We start from the raw sequence: 22,056 nt of genomic DNA on the forward strand, positions 1-22,056 counted from the left end.
CCAATCCACTGTTCTCCACTGTCCAAATCCCTCTGCCATGCGAGTGAAATAACAGCAAGGCCCTGGAAATAGCACTTGAACTGCCCTTCTCTCTGTATTCCCTTTGCATCGCCATCAACAATGTGCCCCCTCTCTCCTCCCCCCCCTACATTCTCTGTCTCTATTTTTCCTTTAAACATCTTGATGTCTGGTGTTTGGTGTCCCTGCACTCTCAAAATCAGGGCCTTTGAAAGCTTTTGTGCTATTTTGTCATCCTTTTTACCCTCAAGTGTCTCATTAGATTTAGTCAAGCTGTCTGCAGGTTAAGAACATTTTAATTGGATTTGTCTCTGTTATTGATGAATCTCTGCAGGGTGGAAGAAAAAAATGGACCCCCTGAGCATTTCACCGCAACTATTCGTTGAAAATCGCTGGCCATAGCATCATGTGTTTAACACCGCTGAGCCTAATAAATCTAGTGATGTCCATGTTCATTCCCCCTACATACCTCACGCATCTCTCTTCTTGTTTATCCCTCCTCGCAGTCCCAGCTCCCTCCCTCTTTCAGCATAAATCTCTCATTCACAAATAGAGGCCAAAAGAGGCTCAGCTGATGTGATGGGATTATTATTTTTTTCTGATTACAAATCAACCTCAGCTTAGTTAGACAGAAAAACACAGCCGCTCCTCCTCCACCCCTTGCAACATCCTCTTTCCTCTCCTCCCCCATTTGCTCTGGCCCCTCCCCTCTCTCCTAATATCTCCACCTTCTTTTGGCTCGTAGGTCCCTCCCCTCCATCACCTCCCCACCCACTTCTCTCCCTCACAGCCAAATGTAAGGACCTGCCTCATTCAAGTCCTGCCGCACAGGTTGTGAGGGGGGGAGGAGAGAGTGAGAGAGGGACAGCAGGAGAGGTAAAGGAGAATATTAGCAAGGTGTCGAATGAGAACAGAGAGAGTCTGTTCTCTTTGATGTTTTTCTAAGAGAGGAAGAAGGAGTCAGGGTGTGAAGGAGTGAGGCAGGAGAGAGAAGGAAAGTCATAAGGTGTGGGACTACCCAGCAGTGGGAGGTTCCTCCAGGGAGGTTATAGTGATCTTCAGGCAGCGATCCTTCTCTCCACTGGGAGTCAGACCCCCAGGATCGAGAGTGATGGAGCCCTCCGTGTCGACCGAGGTCGAGGGGGAGCCCAAGGAGAGGAAGAAGATCCAGTTTGCTGTGCCGGCCTCTGTCCCCACCAACCTGGACCCTCGGCAAGTGGAGATGGTGAGCAGGCGGTGGAGAGATTACTCTTTGACCAATGAGGAGAAATGAGGATTTAGTTTGAGCTTTTAGCTTGTTTATGTGTATGATAGATGTGTGTTACATCTGAGTTTCTTATTGACCAATCTACCCTCTGACTACCACCCAATCATACAAGGAAACAACTGCACTATGAAGTGCTGTACGATTACTGGCTGGATTTCTCCACTTCAGAACATCTTGTTTCTGCAATGACCTCTTCTCTCTGCTTTGTGTCAATTTTTGACAATTTTCTTGTGCGTTTGCTCGCTCTGTCTGCCACACAGTTGAGAAATTATGAAGACATTTCCCTCTCTCTGTTTCCTTGTGAGATTAGTGCCTTGCTGTGTCATCTTGACCAGTTTAACAACGTGTCATTGACACAAAAGTCACAATCTTGTGTTTGAAGCCTGATCACTCTTTTGTAACTGGGGCAGCAACAACAAGCCCTTGACATTTTGTTTGTCACGTAACTGCCACTGTTAATAATTACTTTTTTTTTTTTTGTCTTTGGCGACTTTTCACTCTCTCTGTGTGTGAGTGACCTGTTGGTACGATCCTTCAGTCCTGCTTCGCCACAGAAGTGTCCGATAACTGACCCAGCGTTGCCTGTGAAATCTTTATGCTCATTTTTGATAGGACAACTCTGATCTTTCTTTTTGGCTCGAATGCGGCTGGCTCTTATTTTAGCGCAGGGGAAAGTGGGCCAAAGCAGGAACTGTTTGGTGCCGAGGTAGATCGGGGCCAATGGCTCATCCCTCCTGAGAGCTTGAGGAGAGATGGAGTGGGAAAGCAAGAGAGAGATGTGCTATATGAAGGATTGTCGAGAGTGAAAGGTGCACAACCTGAACTCTGGTTTCACCTGTCTGGGGTCAGCTCCCCCAGTGACTGTCCTTGTTTCACAGCTTGCATAAACAAGTCTTTTAACGAACTAGAGTGGCCCGCAATCATGCCCCCCCTCGCCCCTATGAGACTGATCACAGTCTCGTAACAAGTTTCTTTGTAGATAGTTCTGAGAAAATGTTTCCTCCACGGTAGCGAAGAAAGTGTGATAATTGGACTTTATTCCTTGTAAATCTTCTTGAATCAAATGTGATTTTGTTGCCTTTTCCTATCAACTTTTGAGTAAATTCTCGTCACAAAACAAGTTGCCTAATCTCAGGTTCTGTATTGAGTGCAATACTCAGTTGTAAACTAACTGGCTTGCTAAAATTGAAATGTTTTGCAATGCTTCACCAGACTTCCACTTACATATACACATAAAAACTTGCTCTCATCCTCTCTCTCTTATTTTCTCTATTTCTCATGTCCTGTCAGCATTCTCTGATCCCTATCATCTCTTCCAAGAAACTACAGGATATCAATCTACCATATGTGAGCTGCTCCTTCAATAAAAAAAATTCTCTCACCCCCTTCTTGTTTGGGGAGGACCTTATTGCTCAGTCACCGTATGGTCAAACAGCATTCAGTTATATTTTGGCTTGTTGGCTGGCTCTCCTCCTACAGGCCGGCCCTTCCCTTTACCTTAAGATTTGGTTGCATGTGCTAAAACTTCTGCGTCAGCTTGGCACTACTGTTTGGGACGCCAGTTCATTCAGCCATCCATGTCATGTACACGATTCCAGAGCATAAAAAACATAAAGCCTCAGGTTGGTTGCTGATGATACTCAATTTGAGAAATCGGTTGTGTGTATGCGAGCATGGGCGCAAGCGAATGAATGCTGATTGTTACAAAAAAAGCAGCGAATGTGCTGAAGGGGAATATGGGAAACTTAATGGACGTTCAGGACAGGATCTGTTTATGACTGTGTAAAAAGCAGATAGCATCTACCAGGGGTCTGATGGGATACTCCACGGATGAGTGGGTGGGCAGGGTTAACTGTTAATGACACTCATTTCATTCCCTTCTCCTCCCACAGCAATTACTGTTGCCCGCAAGTCCATCTTTGCTAATGAGGTGCTGATGACTGTACCATTCTTCTGAACAACCGGTAACTCCTTGCTATTGTTTCTGATGGCATTTAAACCGCCGAAAAACTGCTATAGACTGAACTGCCGGGGCAGCTCGGTCTCGGACTGAGCTGCCGGGGCCTTGTTACTATGGAGATGAGCTGCACGACTCTGTGGCCCAAAGCTTCCCCACAGTTCGGCATCTAAAAGGTCAGATTTAATGGACAGCTCTGTCTGGATAGGTTGTTAACATTGGTGCTGTTGCTTGTTTGTAGATATGTATGTGTGAGTGCTGTTTGGTGTTACCGCCCACTCAGTGAAATGTTGCATACAGCGGGAGAAAACAGCAACTATTTCTCTACTTCTCTCCTATGCTTTATTTGTCTGCAATGTCTACAATAAAAATACCCAAATAACAACAATTAACCCTTTCTTGTTTCCCCCAAGTAGTCTTTTGCCACGCAGATTGTCTTGGTTTTATTTGGCCAGGTTTTGACACATCTGTTCTTGTCTTCTTCAATACACTGAAGATGAGTGGAATTTTGTTTGTGGGGCTTAATGCATTAAAAATTACGTTCTAACAATTCAAAAGCAACCTCTCTTTCAATAAACAATAATCCGCTGATCGCAATGTGTTCTGCGAATCATTCAGGCCAACCTGAACGTCACTTGATTGAAATTTTGGACAGAAGCAAAGTTTTCTCACTTCTCCGATTTGTGAACTGCACTCCTTTCTTTCCTATTACAAGTATTCTCTCAAGACCTAAAGTGCTTGTACTAGATTTTTTTAGACTCCAAAAACTCATTTGTCATCATAATATTTCCTTTCTTGCTTTCCGCTGCCATCCTTGGCATCTTTGATGTCTATGTTCTGTCATCTGAGTATCTTATTGAAATCCTCGTAGAATAAATGACTTTTTAAGATTATCTTTCTTTAGTAATCTTCACATTGAGAGGTCAGGAGCAAAGTCGTGATCATCTGCAACAGCGCAGAAAAGCACATGGTTCTGTTTACCATCCCTACCCCCACTCCACACACACACCAATCCTGCGTCCTTTGCAAGTGACGTAGGGTAATGTGCATAATGGACAGAGATTAGGGTCATGGTGTAGAGGCTGCATCTCTGATTCCCTACAGGTCTGCCTCCCTGTGGATTCAACAAGGAGACATCTCTCAGTGTTACTCCTCTCACCACTCAACCTGATCTGGTCAGCTCATGTCAGGCCTTTGAACGGACAGGAACCTCAGAAAATCAAAAAGAATATGAAAGGATGGTAAAGGGCATCAGTCCAACGCTTGCCAATGGCAAACACTTCCACATTCATCTATATTAAATCTAACAGGGTTACGGGCGACTTAGGTTTCCATGCCCTGCCCAACTCCAACCTTCCCCGTCATCCTCACCCGGTCCAGTCTCTGGGTTAAACGTCAAACATCGACCTTTGATGCAGCGAGTGTTTGTGGGTAAACATTAGCAGTCTGGGGGACTGTCAACATGCACTTGCAGAAAGAACATCTTGTTGGATGGCACAGTGCATGCTGGGACTGGGCAAGAGGGTGCAGTGATCTTTCGATGCATGTGGACAGTCAGGATTGTCACTGTAGTGGTATGACTCAGTTTGCCCACTGACGTCATCTCTCAGTTTTATGAAAATGAACTTTTTTGTTTTGCTTGCCCAAAGCAGTTTGTTGATGTTTGTAGTGGAAAAAGTAGTTGGGAAAGAAATTACTTTCCTTGCTGGAAACCACAGATTGTAATTGCAGGTTGGACCCCATCAATGGGACTCTGTCTTCTGTAGGTTGCGTATGTGTTTGTTCCTCACTGTTTTTGACATTCCAGGCATTTCGATCCGTTAATGACTCTGGGGCAACGTGTTCATGGCCTGTATCTGTTAGCACAGTTTGGCACAAGGTTTTCTTTAATGCCCCCTTCTCCACTTTGTTTTAGCAGTGCAGCTCCTGTGCAAGAAAGTCACTAGTGTTTTATTCTGAAAACCGCATTCTCTTAATGATAATATTAACTGAACAATCTATCGTCTTCTCATCGCTTCTGTCTGCATGGATGTGTAATGTGTAAACAGTTAAAAAACATAAATATTGAGCATGGGTAGAGTGATTTGTCGCCTGCTGACAGTGTACACAGTGCGTTGGAAATACGCCATAATGCGCCCTGCACCTCAAGCGTGCCCTAGCACACTTCAGAACTTGAGGGAGGCCTGCGAAGCTTCAACATGCCCCCTCAGCCTTTCAGAATTACGGTCAACAAATCCTCTTTTGTCAGTCGGTGTCATTGCCCCACTGATTCACTCAGTTGTCGCTTCAGGGATCATCGTTAATCAAACCCAGTCAGGCAGTAATCGGGCATGAAGAGATACATCCCTCTAATGTCGATTCAGTCATCTCTATCTGCACATCCACCTTTTTTCCTGTCTGTGATCGTGCAGCGAAATCGTGGCGCATCTGAAGCACTTGGTCTTTTAGCCCCGGCCGTAGCGACAGCAGCCAACAGCCATATCCATGATGAGAGGAGGGGAAGAGGATTAGAATGGCAGCAGTTGCACAGCGGGAGAGAAATGGGGGTTGGGGGTAAGGGCTGGACAGGATCTGGACCTGACTTTTCAGATGTCAGTGGGTTAATTGCAAGTGTGTCCAGACCCAGACACTGAACTGCAACTCTGAACTGCCTTCCTCCCCCCTGATTTCACCATCAAGGTCAGGAGCTGAAGCTGGAGTTCCCTTCTCTTGTTAAAGAGACACAGGATGGTCACACTGATGTAGGCATATTAAGAGGAGCACTGAGGTGTGACTCAAAACAAATGGGATTGGTCTCGATCCCTGTTTCATCAACACAAAAAAGACATGGCATTACGTTATTGCTGCTGTGGCTGTTGTAATCTCTGATTTTCATCACAGTGGTTGAGACTTTTTTTTTTCCATGTTTATCTGCCTGAAACGTAATGAGCTTGCACAAGGGCACAGCAGGTCATCTTCAATATGTTTAGGAGGGAATGAGTCAAAGCAGAAACAAGGTTATGTAGAAACATCACAGTAGCAAATGGTTTGTCTTCCTGAGACGCAAAACCAGTTTTTTAATTTTTATTTACGCAGTCAAATGATAAATTAAGGGGTTTTCACAGGTTTTGAACCATTTCAACCTAGTGCTAATAAATCTTGGTTATAATCTTAAGTGATGTTGAAATTGTGCTCTTAGGTGAGTTTATACATACCATCTGCATCCCAGCAATGAGCTGTAGGCTGCATAGTAACCATCAACAGTAGCCTTTTTTTTAATTTATCACTTGATGGTACATATGGCGTTACAAATGAGTAGCTATAGCTACTCTGTACTGCGTTTGTACCTGCTTGTTGACCTCTGGAACTGGTCTTTGTCAGCTGCACAATGTGACTCCACCGAATTCAAGTGCATGAACAGGAAAAACAGAATTATCTCTGTGTTTGCAGGCTGTTAGCCGTGCCATCGTCTCTGTGAAAGCCTTGATTGGCACATCCCCTGTTGTCGCCTCACCCTGTGTCTTGCTCCAGTGTGTGCCGTGGCCTGGCAGGTGGCTTCCCATCAGTCATCATCCGTTGGCACATTATTTCCGTTGTGTAGTGATGTTAAACCTTTCTTCCAACAGTCTCTGGAACAACAGGCCAAACAGCTACCAGCAGCTAATTACATAAATGCTGGGGGATGCTGTGAGACAGAGGAGACGGAGGAAAGGGGGGGGGGGGTTGTCTGAGTATGATATCATTCTGCCAGTGGGTGCAGCGTAATTACATTTCCTATTTGGGGGTCATTGGAGACCCCCTCCAGATGCTATCTCCAGCCATCTGTTTATTCAGTTAGCCAGTGGTGGGGGCGAAGGTCACCACAAAAGTGCTATGTGAATGTTGAGTAGCAACATGCAGCAGCATCTCAGACTTATGGGTATTCAGCAATGCGGTTCAATGAGCAAATAATGCATATTTGACAGACCTCGGACCTCACCGAGCTGCAGTTGGGTTTCTAATTTGTGGAGCCACGTCCTTGACCCTCTTTGAAACAGCTGGAAACTCGACAACCGGGTGTTACTCAGTGAAGCCTTGTTGAAGCCGCCTGGCAGCACTGTCTGTGAGTGATGACTGAGTGTAGCCTGGATGTGTCTGACATAGCTATTTGTCATATAATAGATCTGGTCAGTGGCTTTTGGTTGTTTATTTGTCATGCTTACGGAAACAGATTGTCCGCCAGCTTTGTCAGGATGGGGCACTTTGGCCTGGTATTTAGGTTTAATCCTGACAACAGCTAACATAGACAGCAGACAACATTTAAAAAAAAAAATCTAATTCCCTAAAATTCCGGTGTGAATATGCTCACTAACAAAACAGCAAGCGGAGATGATGATGTCGATTAACGCTGCTGACATTTTCCATCTTGGAGCTCAAAAAAAGTCTGGCGTGTTATCTCATAGCCTCCCCACAACAAAATCTAAATAGATAAACTGTTGTGCGCAGTAATCAGATAAGACACAGACAACAACACTGTTATTTTGAAATTGTGTACTTTGAATTTGCTAAACTAGTTTGAACTTCCATCGAACTACCATTGCCCAATTAATGTTTTCAATGTTTGGAATGGTTAAACGTGCAATGTATTCCCCAGTCAATATGATGTAACGTTATTCCGCTATTTATAACGGATCTTACAAAACACTTGCAACCTGGGAAGTATCGTCTGCACCAGAAATAAATTAACAGAAAAAGAGAACACTCAGCCCATGCTAAGAGGGATCGTTTTTCAACTTATTGTACTGTTGAACCCGTTGCTAGATTGCACTTAGAGCACCACATGGGGTTCTGCCACTTCATTTAATAAGGTTGAGTTGCTCTTCAGAGTTCAAACCGGCTAAAGATCGCGACAGCAGAAATGGGGAATAAAACGGCAGCAGCAGAAGACCTCTCAACCAGAGGTGGGCTCAGAGAGCTGAGATGAACAGCCTCATGAGGAGAGAGAGGGAAATTTGTATTCAGAAGACGTGCCTGAGGTTGTGCGGAGGGGGCACTGAAAGACTCGCCCCTAACAGAAAGAAGGCGAGGGCAAAACAGTGCGGGCAACAGAAGTTCTTAGATTGGAGTCAAATTGAGGCAGTTTTAATCAGTAGAAGAAACACAAAGAAAGGAGGGATCACAAAACAACCGACGTAAAGGTCATCCGTCTTCAGTGGGAGGGGCAGCACACAGAATCCGGGACCAACAAACACAAAGACCAAGCTCAGAAATGCAGACCAAAAGACAAGCAATTAAATCACACTGGCACCTTTATCTTGGATGCCAATCATACAGTATGTCCTCCAGTTTCACATTTAGCTCTTTGTCATATAGTTTGGTTAATATTTTTGGGTTGCTGTTTGTTTGTTTGTTGGCTAGTTTGTGATCCTACATCCGTTTGCATTTCTTTTACTGTAAAAAAAAAATACTCCATCTACTGCTTCTTAGTTTATGTGTGTTCCCATGGGTGTACTGTATGTTGTCTGCACATACACATGCGCTTGTCTCTGAGTAATGCAGTGGTATGCACCGGTGGGGAGAGGCCATAACTGCGAATCAATCTTGTACAAATCCATATCTATCCATCTGGAGCCAGGTTACAGCCGGGCCACGAGAGAGCGAACTTCGTATCGACCTAAGTCACGCTCCCACCTCTATCGGAGAGAGTTGACACACACTGCTTGATAGGATGGCCCGATGTAATAGAGTGCTACTGGACTCAAGGGATGGTAGCTGACAGGGAAGGAAATCTGTGGTGTGTTTCTCTCAGTGTTGTCTATGCGCCGAGGCCGGATCTGCAGAGCTGACTCCCCTGGAGACGCTCAACTGTTAGCGCTGGTGCAGGGCAGAGTTTTAGAGCCTTTCTGTCTCATCCCGCAGAGCCCCGAGAGACTCCTCCGATCTAGTTTTTGCCGTCCTACTGCTGCTGCTTTTTATAGGCCTGGCCACGACAGCACCAGCCACCGGGGAGCAGACCCATATCAGCCCGATCTGCACCCTGGCTGCTACGCAAGACTGTGCTGAGCCAACACACATACGTTGTGCACACAGACATGTGCAAAGTCAACATTTACCAATGAGTCATGTACCCCACACAGCACAGAGTGAGGTATAGGAATCCCATATTATAGTCATTCTTGGCTACTTAACCTCCTTGGCTCCAATTTAATTTGATAGACCTATAAAAATACAACCATTTGCATGATTTTCATTTACATGCCAAATCTCAAAAAAAGCACTTTGAAATGGCTTTACAGAGGTTTAAAGAAATACACCATCAAATCAACGAAAGTAAGGAATATGAAAGCATGATCATTAATGAAAACTTAAAAAACGGGTATTACATTGAAACGTAGAGGAGTTTTAGGTGTGTCTTACCAAACTGAGTTTGTAGTCTGCCATCTTTCAGTGAATCTAGCGGTTTCTCTCTATCGCTCTATCTCCCCTTTCAGACACACAATGTGGAGTCAGCACATTTTTCAAATTCACTCATGAGCTTTAGATAAACTGATGTATCTCCAATCTATGCTCTGATCCACGAGCCAATGTTTTTATTGAGGACAAAGCTCTGTGTGAAAACTAATGAGATGCTGCTGCCTCTTGGGGAAGCCTGCGGGCATACACCTGTGGAGCCGCTGAAAGGCCGCCTCAGCAGCTGCTTAGAGCCCCCTCCATGCAAGTCCAAAGCAGCTCGACTGATCTTGGTACAAAAACAATAGCGGCCAGGAGAGGAGAAGGTTTGGGAGATTGAGGGCGGGGGGGGGGTTAGAGAAGTAGAGGAGGGAGGGGGGAGGGATAAAGCATAGCTGCAGTAATCTCACACGCTGTGCCCCAGTGTTGGCGTAAATGAGGAAGTCACATACCGTATTATGTAACTCGGGCAGAGTGGGGTGGTTTTTAAGGCTGGAAAATTACTAGAGTCACTATGCGTGTTTATTTCATCTGACATCGCAATGTCATACGGCAGCAGTGCATGTCACCACCACCGCCATCACCTTCTGTTTATAAACGTGCATTAAAAAAAAAGAGAAGAATACCTGCGTTTATTGACTCCATGCTTTTAATTTTTTCACGTCATTTTAGTCTACTTTACAACCCGTTTTACAGCTCGGTGTAGACTGCTGTCCTTTTCCTGGTTTAGGAGGTCAAGTCTTGGCATTTAACAAGATCGCCATGACGATAACCGGGATGACATTGGGATGACAGACACCTACTGTGTACACACACGTACACACACACACACACACACACACACACACGCACACACACACTGTATGTGAGCACGCCTTGAGGTACAAAGATAATCAGATGATACTTCTCAGTGACCTCAATTATCCCACCCAACCATTTTATCTTCCATTTGTCTCACCATCCCTATTTTTGTGTCAGTAAATGAACCTCGACTCTGTACTTATGAATCTTTCCCCGCTTTCATTGGGCAACTGTCTCTTTCAGTGACACACTTCATTAGATGGAAAGAAAGCTTTGACCATTTTAAGGAGTCATGAAATGGACTTCAGGCAGCTTAGTAATTTGGAAAATGTTTGCTTTTGTTTCATAATTTTCACTACAGAGAAAGGAAAAATAATAGATGAATGTACAAGGCCTGGGACATTGCGTATAGTACATCGCTTTGGAAATTTGCACTAGATGTATCGCTGATAAATGTTTCTCTTAAGATTTTTATGAACAGTCCAAAACCCAAAGATATTTTTTAACATGACATATAACAAAGAAAAGCAGAAAATATTTAAAACTTGGGAGTTTTTGGTGTGTTTGCATGAAAAACATTTAAACAATTATCAGCATAGTTGCTATTAATTAGTTATCTTTCTGTTAATCATCTAATTGATTAATTGATCAATTGTTTCAGTTTAGGAGTTGATATGTTGAGAATTTGTTGGAATGGTAATAAGTTAACTTCTGTTTGCCCTTGGACCTCTCAAACCTTACAAGTCTGCATGACGAGGATGTAGAGGAACAATCCACTAGTTTTCCAAGTTAAATGGCTTTAAAGCCACAGGACTCTGGCATAGGCTTGGTCGTCGCAACATCTGGTGTCTGCTTACTCTCAAGGGTCTGTGTGTGAGCCACCTCAGGCTTCTCTGGACGGCTGGTGCCAGGTGTCAGGCAGGCAAAGGCAGCAGGGTTCACAGCAGCAAGGAGCCCCAGGCCTCCAGGCCTTGCCAGTGGAGAGAGATAGGGGAGACGGGGGGCAGAGGAAGCCCCATGAATGTTCCCTGCAAATAAAGAGAGAGAGAGAGAGATCAATTGAAGAGAGGAAAGGATGGACAAGTCAGCAAACAAAAGGATTATATTATGATTTCCCTTCTGACGCACGTGGGTGATGGAGAGGAGAGCGGAAGAGAGGAGGATGAGGGTAATGTCACTGTCAAGGAATGAAGGATGGATATGTGGATATGGAAGTAAACAGGATAGAGGAAGCAGAGGATAAAGTGAGATGGAAATGAGAGGTGAACGGGAGAGAGACAGATGTGGGTGATGCAGGTGAGAGGGAAGAGCTGGAAGTTGCGTGATGAGATTAAAATGTGTGTCTGGTGTCATAAATACGGGTGAAATCTATGCTTGATTACTCTGTGTTGTTGTGTTTGACAGCGGCAGCTTTCCGCAACGCGGACCAGCAAGCCTCTGCTTTGGCAACATGCGCCTCACTCTGATGACGCACACCTTGCTTCACAAGATAGACTACTTCACTTGCTTCCTATGATGTTATGTGGTGCCGTAAGCAACAACACCAGGGTTCATGTCAAGGTTGGCTTGCTCCACAGAGGACACTCTCAATACCTTGTTTGCCGGACCTGCCAAGTCCACTTAGCTGCACCGTTTTTATTCTCTGTACTCTTTATTTTATCCAATATTTTCCCAAAAGAGAATTTTCCAGATGTCAGCTCTTAATCCTCTGGAATTGTTGGGAAGTGAGTCAAAGCATTGAGCTCTGCATGTAAATCTTTCTTTATGAAGCAGTTCAGTTCAGCAGTTCAGTATGACTGTGAAAGTGATACTCCACCCCAAAATAATCTTTTGACTATCAAACACTCACTTCCTGTTTTCTTGAAAGGTAGCGTGTAAAGGGTTTGCAGTTTGTGTTAAACTTAAGCTGGTGCCGATTTCAATGGACCGGTGAAAAAACATAGCAAAACGTCCACAGAAACTTTAAACTGCTCGTGCACCACAATGAACGTCTCTGCTGCAATCTTGTGTCGGCTGGCAACTAGTCGCCAGTATATCTGGAGACATCTTGTATCATTTAGTCTATAAAATGTCAGAAAAGAATTATAAATTGCCCATCAGAATCCCCAAAGCAAGTTCTAAAGGTCCAAAACCAAAAGGTATTTAAATTTACAATGACATTAAACAGCAAAAAGCAGCATTTTGTCATGAATTAATGACTTTAACAATTAATTGATTATCAGACTAGTTGCTGATTAATTTCTGGATGCTGAGAACGTTCTAAACACTTATATTTTTGCCACATTACAGCTTAATAAACAACTCCTGCACCTGTTGTCATGCAGAACCCTGTTAAGCATGTTAAGAGGGCCATAAACGTTTTACAGTCTCCCTTCAAGTCTACAGGGGTTGGTGCTTGATACTTTAAATTGAATCCACTGAGTATCAGTTTATCAAACAAGCTGTGAAGTACACTCCCACCGGCAGGGCACGACACAGGTAGCTGGGTGCATGGGCACAGCTGGGCATTTGTTCCTGTAAAGACAGGGAGTTCACTGTGTACAGCGACTTGTGTTAGAGGTGAAGTGCAGACCTGCAGTTCGCCTGGCCCCGGTTTGGCTCTCAGGCCATCAGCGACCTGGCTTCAGCCTCCAGGGAACAGTCTGTGGGACTGGAGAGTGGAGGGGAGTGCCTGGGCTGAATGCTGGGGCTCATTTAGTCTAAAAGCCTATTTCCATGGTCCCTCTGTTTATGAGGGTGTACATGACCATATGTGGTACACTGAGGTAATCAAACACACTTAAGACATTATGTGTCATGTGAGTGGGTCATTCATTTCAAATAAATCCGGTATAAAAAGATTTAGCATTTCTTAAATGCTGGTTAATTTCAAACTCGATTCAGCAAACATCAGTTCAGCTTCTGTTCTACAGCACATTACGTTCACTTTGAACCGTATCTGTCTGTGGGTTCAGAGGGTTACGTAATGAGTCTTCCGCTGCTCGGCTGACCATGGCATTCACTCTCACCTGACCAGTATTGAGCGCTGACACTTGCTTTTGGCTGTTTGACCCATCAGCCCACTGGGCACCAGCACAAGCTGTCAGCATCTTCCATTTGACTGATACGGCTTTGTGCTGAGCATTATTAATAATACAGTGTTTAATTACTCATTTATTTATGGCTGCTCTTTATGTTTGTGTGTGTGTGTTTGTTTATAGATCCGACGCAGAAGGCCCACACCTGCCACGCTGTTCAGAGTAGCCGACCAATCATCTCCCGAGGATGATCAGTCCACCCATCAGGTAAAGGTGAAGTCAAAACACTTTTTTTATAATAAGCGTCTGTTTATGCTCATCTGTCCTCCTCCAGGTTTTTCTTTTCCATACTACCATTTTGATTTTGCATCATCTACTGTCTGCGACATAAATATCAGCTCCCCACTGGTTTTTTTTTACCCTGTAATGTTTTAACTTTTTCAACCCCGTTGGATCCTCCGATGTGTGTGTCGTCACAAACTCATGTTGTGTCTACGACTGTTCAAACTCCGTGACTTTTTAATTTTAATCTTTCAACATTTTCAGAAGCCCATGAACGCTAGGGACTATGCCATAGAAATAAAGGGAGCGGACGACCTACAGAATGTTTGGTGTAAAGGTGCAGCCGTGAAAAAACATGGCGTCTTGGGTTTGGATATGTCCCTTCGTGTCAGCATCATAAACTGCATCATAATTTTTTATGCTATTTGTAAAGCCTCTAATTTGCTGTTGTGTATGAAATGTGCTCTATAATTAATTTGCTCTACCGTGCCTTCGTCTCCGAAGTGGGACAAAGACATACGCGTACGGTATGTAAATTTGTTGTACAATGTGTTTTTTCCTGACTTTAAGGTAACGTTAAAGCCCCGTATTCTTTGTGTTTTGCTTATTGTTACTGCACCTGGATGTTTGACCTCCACTGCGCAGAACAAAGTATGTGCAGCGTTTGACTGTCGAAGACTCTTTCCACATTCGCCTTCTCATGCCTTAAATCTGAGTTTTGGACGCGCGCGTGCGATCTCCATTTTGTGACACCACGTCCAATGTGGGAGCCAATCATGGTCACGTATGCAACTAACACAAGTGTGATGTAGAAAACTTGAAACCTTCACATATATTGAGCCCATTAGTTAGACTTTTGAAATTAATACTATTTGCATATTCATAGATTCAGGATCTTTCTACTAAGGAAGAAAGAGTAGATGTAACTTTAAAAAAATATCTTAACCTAGTTAAAGAACTTTTTTGTGGAAATAACAAATCGACAGAAATTATTATTCCAAGCAGGGTATTTGCATATGTCTTAAAACATGTTTGGAGGGGATCTTTAGGGAGGATTTAAAGGGGAATTAATGCTTTTTTTCTCTTTGTTTGCAGTGGGTTGTAGGAGAGAACGGAGTGCTCAAACCAAAACGTGTAAATCCAAATGTGTATCAGCCTCCATCACTCAGAGGTCGGTACAAGCATTATTGATACGACAGGTGGTAGTTGTGTGTGTGTTGCCATTCAACCTTGTGTTTAAGTCATTTTTGTTTTACCGTGCTTCGCTCCAGTCAATTTCTTCCTTGCTTTTCATGCTTCATTATAGCAGACAAAGAAAACATTGAATGTGACAGATGGGTAGATATGCATTAAAAGGCTTTGTTTCTTTTTTTATTCTGTGCATGCGCATGTATGATATGCGTAGATGACTTATTGTACACTCACCAGCCGGATCTGTATATTTGTGTGGGACGGAGAGAGAAAGGGAGAAAGAGAGAGATTATAGTGTGACAGCTGTGAGACACTGACTGTGAGTCTAGGAAAGTCTGGATCATCCAGGATTACAGTCAGTTGTGTGTACAGCTGTGGCAGACACACACACACACACACACACACACACACATATAAGACAGAAAAACATACATGAACACCAACATGCAGTTGCATGTGTACATGCATTTGGCTTGTTGCATGTGCTCGCTAAATAAGCCAAAATATACATCTTTGAGCTTTTCAGCAGAGCCTCCTTTAATGGTTATGTCTGGGTGTGTATTGCACATCGAGTGATGATATAATGGGACAGGAAGCCTCGCTCCCGTTTCAGAAATCTGTCTTTCATCAGCTCAGATGCAGAGATTGAAAAAGAGAGCTACCTCTGAAAAATGTCTAATTACATAACCTACCTTAAGCTAGAAAAAAAGTGACCTGCCTCAGTGGCGAACTGTGTTATCTTAGGGTGTGAAAGAGTGAAAGAGGGAGAGGCCAAGGTGACCCAGAGGAAGTGAGAGGGGGAGTTGAGGTAATATCACAGAAGAGAGGAGCGTGTATAAGCAGAGAGAGAGAACGGTGTGAATCGGCCCAGTCAGGCGAGAGCGCTGAGGAGGGCGGGCAGTCGAGGAAACACGAGGGTACAAACAAACAGATGGAAGAGCAGGGTGAGAGAAGGGATAGAAAACAACAGCGAAAGCTCTACTGTAAAAATCAGTGTGTGATACAGATTTGCAGTTGCCTGTCTGTCTGTCTGTCAGTGCATGTGTTTAATTGGCATCCTCCTTGCCTGGCATGTATTCAAAAACCCCGTGAGGCTTGATAAAAACTGACAGTGTTGAAGCGTGGTAAAACCAAAACAACATATCCCTCTATCCTTGTGTCTGTGTCCATGTGTTTGTGTCACCGTCTCCCTGTGTGTGCGTGTGCTTGTGCCTGTGTGTGTGTGCGTGCGTGTGCGTGCGCGCGCGCTGTGCGTGTGTTTCCTCTGTGTTTACCTGTGTGTAGCTGTGCAGAAGATGGCTGAAGCACATATGCAGAACCTAGGTGCCTACCCTCCTTTGGAAGACCCTTGTGAAGGGGAGGAGGATGAGGACCACTGGCAGGGAGAGGAGGGAGAGGACACATCTCCCGCCAAAGCTGCTGGTGAGAGGGAGCCTCTCTGTCGACTGGCTGAGACCACAACCCTGCACAAAGTGGCAGCAAGGATAGCACTGTTGTTCTTTAAAGGAAAAATACACCCTGAAGCACTTTAATATGATGATACATATTGTCTGATATATATGATCTGTTTAGGTAAACTGAAGGTAAGAGAAAATGTTTGATGTCACTTTTATGAGATTCCTAGCATAGAGGCAATTTAGTTTTAAATAGGAGGGAAAAAAATCTCTTTTTAAACATTTACTACTATGATTATACTTATTTAGGTTATTGGAGTTGGACAAAAACATGTCCAGGTAAAATGTTGAAAGTCAGGGCAAATAGCCATATTGAAATGAAACGACAAACCTTCAATAGAAACATTACAGCGGACATCACAGAGTGACATAATATGCATTGTAAAAATATCTAAAGGTGTATTTTTCCTTTAGGTTTGTGTGAATGCTTGAGTTTGCCTTTTTCCTTTATATTTATCCTGATGGTGTCCACACACATTTCCCATAGTCTGAGATTTCAGACTCCTTTTTTCTTCCTACTACAAGAAGCCATTGTTGCCTTTCGTCCTGGAACAGTGTGAAAAATAGCTTCTGCAGATTTGAAAAGTTATCCAGGATAGATAATCCATCAAAACAAAACTTAAGCCTGAGTATGTTTAGTCAAAGTTCATGTCTTATTTTTATTTCACTGTGCCCAAGGTGAGTGCTTTCTTTTAGGTAGACAGGTATATTCATATTGCACCCTGCTTGACGGTTATCAACTGACTACCACGTGAAAAAATATCCCTCAGGATACGTTAAATGCTCTGCAAATTTTATCGTCTCAAAAATGTGGGATTCCAGTCTTTGGCAGCAGCGGGTTTTCAAAGTCTGACCACATCAGTTTGAAAGGTGGCTGGAAGAAAAGTAAAGTAGGCACAGGCAGAAGTAAATGGGCCAGAAATGACACGTAACACACAAAATAATGCGAGAGCCCTATTTGCTGCCAGTAGAGCAGAGCTGCTGTTCTCCAGGCAAGAGTCCTGTGTGGTCTTCAGGGTAACGTAAGCTCCTCCGTGCGCCGAGCAGCAGCACAGGTGAAGCCCTGTGTGCTGACAGAGGCAGCCCCGCTCTCATAACTTCCCCTCGCCCCGAATCTGTCAGAGGGTCCGGCGCCAAACACCTGTACCAGTGAGAGAGGCCAGACAGGATTAATAAACAAGCAGAGCATGCTGTATGTGCAGAGCAGGGCTACGATCCTGTTCAGTATTCTCCTCCATCTAAATTCTTCTTCTATTATTTCATGTTTTAGTGCAGAATAAAACCTTTTGACAATGTTTTGGGGTATGAGTTGCAAAACAAAACTAATAAGTAGTACACAAATCTTGAGTTGAAGCGAACTTGTTTTGCATATACGCTTCTTTATTATGTTTTATTTCGTTTTATGCTGGAAAATTATAGGTTTTTAATCTCCACGAGAACCGTGGCATTTCATTCAGAATTATTGCTCTGTCGGCCTCGATGACAGGCTCTTTCAATAAATCCCTTTGTGGAAGCCTGCTGAAACACAAAGTACCCAAGCAGGATGTTGAGAGCTCCTTGATTACAGTTCATCTGTTCCTTCAGTCGAGTGGCACAGTTCGGGCTCTATCCACGCTATCACAGACAGAAAACAAGAATAAAATGATCGAACCCGGCAACCTAGAACTAATCTTCACGCGACTGACAACGGATGAAAACCTAGTTTCTTAAAAGTATAAAATTTTTCAGGAATAAGAATAAAGTCTCACTTCAGTCTCATCCAGTTTGTTTCTGAAGTTCTGAAGTGGGTTTGCAGCCAAGCAAGGAACAAATAAACAGGAAATTCAGGTAAAATCACCGGAAATGTTTCCATTTTAATTTCATTAAGTATGCACCAATCTATATGCTTGTCAATAACACTAAATAAGCAATTATGACGAGAAACAAACGTTGAGAGTATTACGCAACCTTTGCCTTCAAGTACAGGGAGACAAAAATGACAAATAGGGCTGGAACTAACGATTATTTCATCATCTTATTATCGTTTTTTTTTTTGATTAATCAATTGATTGTTTATACAGTGAAATAGTGAAAAATGTGCATCTCTCACTTCCCACAACTAAACATGATGACTTTAAATGTCGTTTTTTCGGTTGACCATCTAAAAACACAAGGATATTCAGTTTACTATCACAGAGCACGAAGAGGCAAGAAGCAGGGATTGTTGTCATTTTTAAAAAAACGATTCATCGATTAATGTTTTTTTTGTGGCGCGACTAATCAATTAATCGACTAACTGCTTCGGTTCTGCTGTCAGTACGAGCGCCTTCCTTCCCAGCAGGCATCTCTTTCACTTGGATTAACTTCACAAGTAATCGTAAATCCAAACCAAACCCACTAAATACGGCACTTATGAAGCACAGATATCTATGGTTACAATTACGAAAAGCAAAACAAGACGTCACGATCGTACTGCCGCCTCTTTTGACCTCGGACCTTTTGTCTCCTCAGATCACCACGAGACAGCGACCACTGAGCAGCCAGACAAGTTCTCCAGCGTGAGGGAGACGGCCAGGCAGATCCAAGCGGCACAAGAGGAAGAGGAGGAGGACGAGAAGGAAGAAGACGGGGAGGGGGACAAAACCCAGGCAACAACAGAGGAGAACAGTCGAGGGAGTATCTGAGAGGGAGAGAGAGGGAGAGAGAGAGGGAGAGAGAGGGAGAGAGGGAGAGAGAGAGCGGGGCAAACGTTTGGAGGGAAGGTTTGGGGAGAGTGAAGGTGTTGTTTGTCAAATGGTTAAAACCTGAGGAACTCAGACAAAATGAAGAGATGGGTGTTTTTGTGGGTGTTTGAATATGAGGAGCCTGGATGCACAGGTGGGGATGAGAGACGGGTCGACCGAATGGTAGATACTTCCATGAAATCCAATGGCGTGAGAGAGCAAAGGTTGCTGTGCCACTTCACCTCTAAAGGGTCAGACGGATTAAAGAGAGGACGGAGGGGGAGTCTGTGTAGCGAAGGGGGGGGGGGGTCAGCCCATATGAGCAGGTGAGGAATGAGCTACTGACAGAGCAGACTGCAGACGCCACCTTGGCCCCGATGTCCCTTTGTTTATAATGAGAGTAGAGGGGTCCAAGGTCAACGTGACCAAATACCCCGTAAGACCAGTCCTCTCTCATCCTAAATGCTTCTGCACAGAGCCCGGTGTTCCTTTAAAGGGCGAAGCAATTACCACAATAAACACACATATAGACTCTCTTGGGCACAGCTGTAACAAAGACTGTCTGGTGTGTGACCCTTTTCAGAGGTCTTCGAGACCCACCTGAGGGTCTTGAAAGGTGCGTGCCACTTTATTTTGAAACGACCGCCTGCGTCGTCGCTCCGGTTTGCGGCGCTTTCACCGGTCGGCCCTTCGGTTAAAACGAGCACACGCTGCCACCTGGTGGTAGAAAGTAGGAAGGACAGATTTAAAGTGCATCTCCAGCCAAGAACTGCCTTGACAAAGAATAACCCCCAACGTTTTCATTCAAATCAAACCCTGCTTTTGATGCTATCTGGGGTCTGCGGTCACTCAGCATATTCAAAATTCAGTACTTAACTCTTTGTAGAACATTTTCCAATTGTTTGTTTTATTGATCAAAAGAAACAGCAGCTGTTGGTCAACTTTAATTAACGTCGACTCCAGCTGTTTCCAATAATGACCTTTTTTTTTTTCAAAGCCTAAATTTAAAAAAAAAGCATAAAAACGCCCATAGAAACTCCTCAAGCCGTTTCTGTCTCGTAATCTACTTCTGCTCTGCTCGTCCATAATAAAAAGCTAAGAGGCCAGAACCAACTGGGGTGGAGCATCACTTTCCGTAGGATCTAATGATGAGCGCCACAAATGTTTGTCTATTGTCGTGGTGAATTTATGAGCAAGTGGGATGTTTCATACCATGCTTTTCATTTTTGAGCACACGTAAAAAAAAATAAATAAAATAAAATAAATATGTCAAGGGCAAAGCTACCTCTGATGTGATTGAAATACAATACCCTACCACTTGCTCCATGCCTCACACATTTGAACCCGATTCATTGCGAACTGACAAACCTGTTAAGGAATTTGAAAAAAACAAAAAACAATTTTTTAAATTTGAAGTCTTTTCCAGTAGTGTTAAACTCATCGGGGATTTGTCAGTGCTCACGGATTCCCCTTTTGTACGTTAACACTGTTTTTTACTGCCATCTTTTTAATCGTTCACCCGAGATTTGTATGGTGCGGATCCGCTGTAAGAGCCATTTTTCTAATCTAATGTTCGGTGGCTCTGTCCCGTTTCTGCTCTCCGAGTCAAGTTACTCAAAAAGACTCACACGCCTGCACCGAGCATGGCAGCAGAGAGGGCCTGACCCTGGGCCCGGTACAGTTCGACCGGCCCCTTGGGAAAAACGGTCACTGCACAAATGTGCTGTGCTCTTTTTTTTACCACAGGTGCGTCAGCAACAGTTTTGAGAACGTGTCTGCTCAGCATCCGTCTAATTTAATTTCCAGTGTAACCGAAGGAACGGGCTCTGATTATAAGAAGGTCTCCGGCTGTGCCACGGGACGACCGAGTCTCGCCGCTCGTGTCGCCCGGGCGGCTGTTTGTACAACTAAAAACTGTGCGACGCTTTTGCTGACCTCTGACCTCTGACCTGCCCAAACGGTCGGGTGACCTGGGTGAGCAGGCTGTGCACCCGACGCCGCCCTCCCTCCTCCGCTCTCTGTCCACCTCCCCTCTCCCCCTTGGGTGAGAAGAAAACCACCATGGAAAGACGTGTACGAACTCTCAATGCTTCTTCTGCCTCTAGTTTTCTTTTACTTTTTTTTTTTTGTTTCCATTTTCTTGTTTCTCAACGTGATGTGGTTGTTTTAAAGTGAGCAACAATATGATATCAAAATAAAGTTTTTTCCTTTTCTCCTTTAACCTGATCCTTATTTCTTGTCTGTCTGTGTGTGTGTGTGTGTGTGTGAAATCTGACTTCATCAATTCACTGATGTTGTGTCGCTGCACAATCTCTTAGCCGTCACCGTGTGAGGAAGGATCCATGAAACAATCAGTCGCTTGGTTTTATCTCCACTTTATCCTCACATGAGACCGTTTTGGTGCAAAGTGACCCAGGGCGTGGTGGAGAGTCCACCTGCGCTTATTTCAACAGCTGTTATTTGGGGATACAGAGGAAGGGTAAACTCATAAAGATCTTTTTTTTTTAAAATTAGTTACACAAAACAGGGTCTGTTCAAGAATGTCACCGAAATGTGTATTTTACCACCGAACTATCATTATATTTTTTCCCTCTCATTGTCCACGTACAGTGTAGTTCCCTTCACAGCTCCACTCCACTGAATAAATTCAACCCCCTATTTGAGTCTGTGTCACTTCAGAAAGTTGACATCCACAAACTCGTCGGCCGATCCGACGTGAGCTGACCCCTCTCTCCACGCGATTAGCTCCGAGCGAATTTGACGAAGCCAAAAGCCGTGAAATATGCCGGCGCTGAAAGGCAAAGGCTGGTCTGAACGCACCGTATTTGACACGGTATTCGGTGTTGAGGGAGTGCTCGGTGTGTGACGGTCTTGACTTTAATCCATAGCGCAAGCCCATGTGCTAAACATCCCCTACTTGTCAAGACAGGCAAACAAAAAGGCGTAATTTAATGCTTTT

General features: G+C 44.1%; 1 protein-coding gene across 2 annotated transcripts; it reads left to right on the top strand.

The window, feature by feature from the left end:
- The first annotated feature begins 798 nt into the window (after positions 1-798).
- On the top strand, positions 799-20,338 carry ppp1r1b (protein phosphatase 1, regulatory (inhibitor) subunit 1B). 2 transcript variants are annotated; one of them, XM_040122806.1, is made up of 5 exons: positions 799-1,243; positions 13,652-13,741; positions 14,846-14,921; positions 16,226-16,363; positions 18,886-20,338. In XM_040122806.1, the coding sequence occupies exons 1-5, from the start codon at positions 1,130-1,132 to the stop codon at positions 19,056-19,058; spliced, it is 591 nt and encodes a 196-aa protein (XP_039978740.1). In that variant the 5' UTR covers positions 799-1,129; the 3' UTR covers positions 19,059-20,338. The 2 variants fall into 2 exon arrangements, with proteins under 2 accessions (XP_039978740.1, XP_039978744.1); XM_040122810.1 differs by having other exon boundaries at positions 13,652-13,735.
- Positions 20,339-22,056: the final 1,718 nt, after the last annotated feature.

Source organism: Xiphias gladius, chromosome 3 (assembly GCF_016859285.1).
Source record: "Xiphias gladius isolate SHS-SW01 ecotype Sanya breed wild chromosome 3, ASM1685928v1, whole genome shotgun sequence".
Lineage (NCBI taxonomy): Eukaryota > Metazoa > Chordata > Actinopteri > Istiophoriformes > Xiphiidae > Xiphias > Xiphias gladius.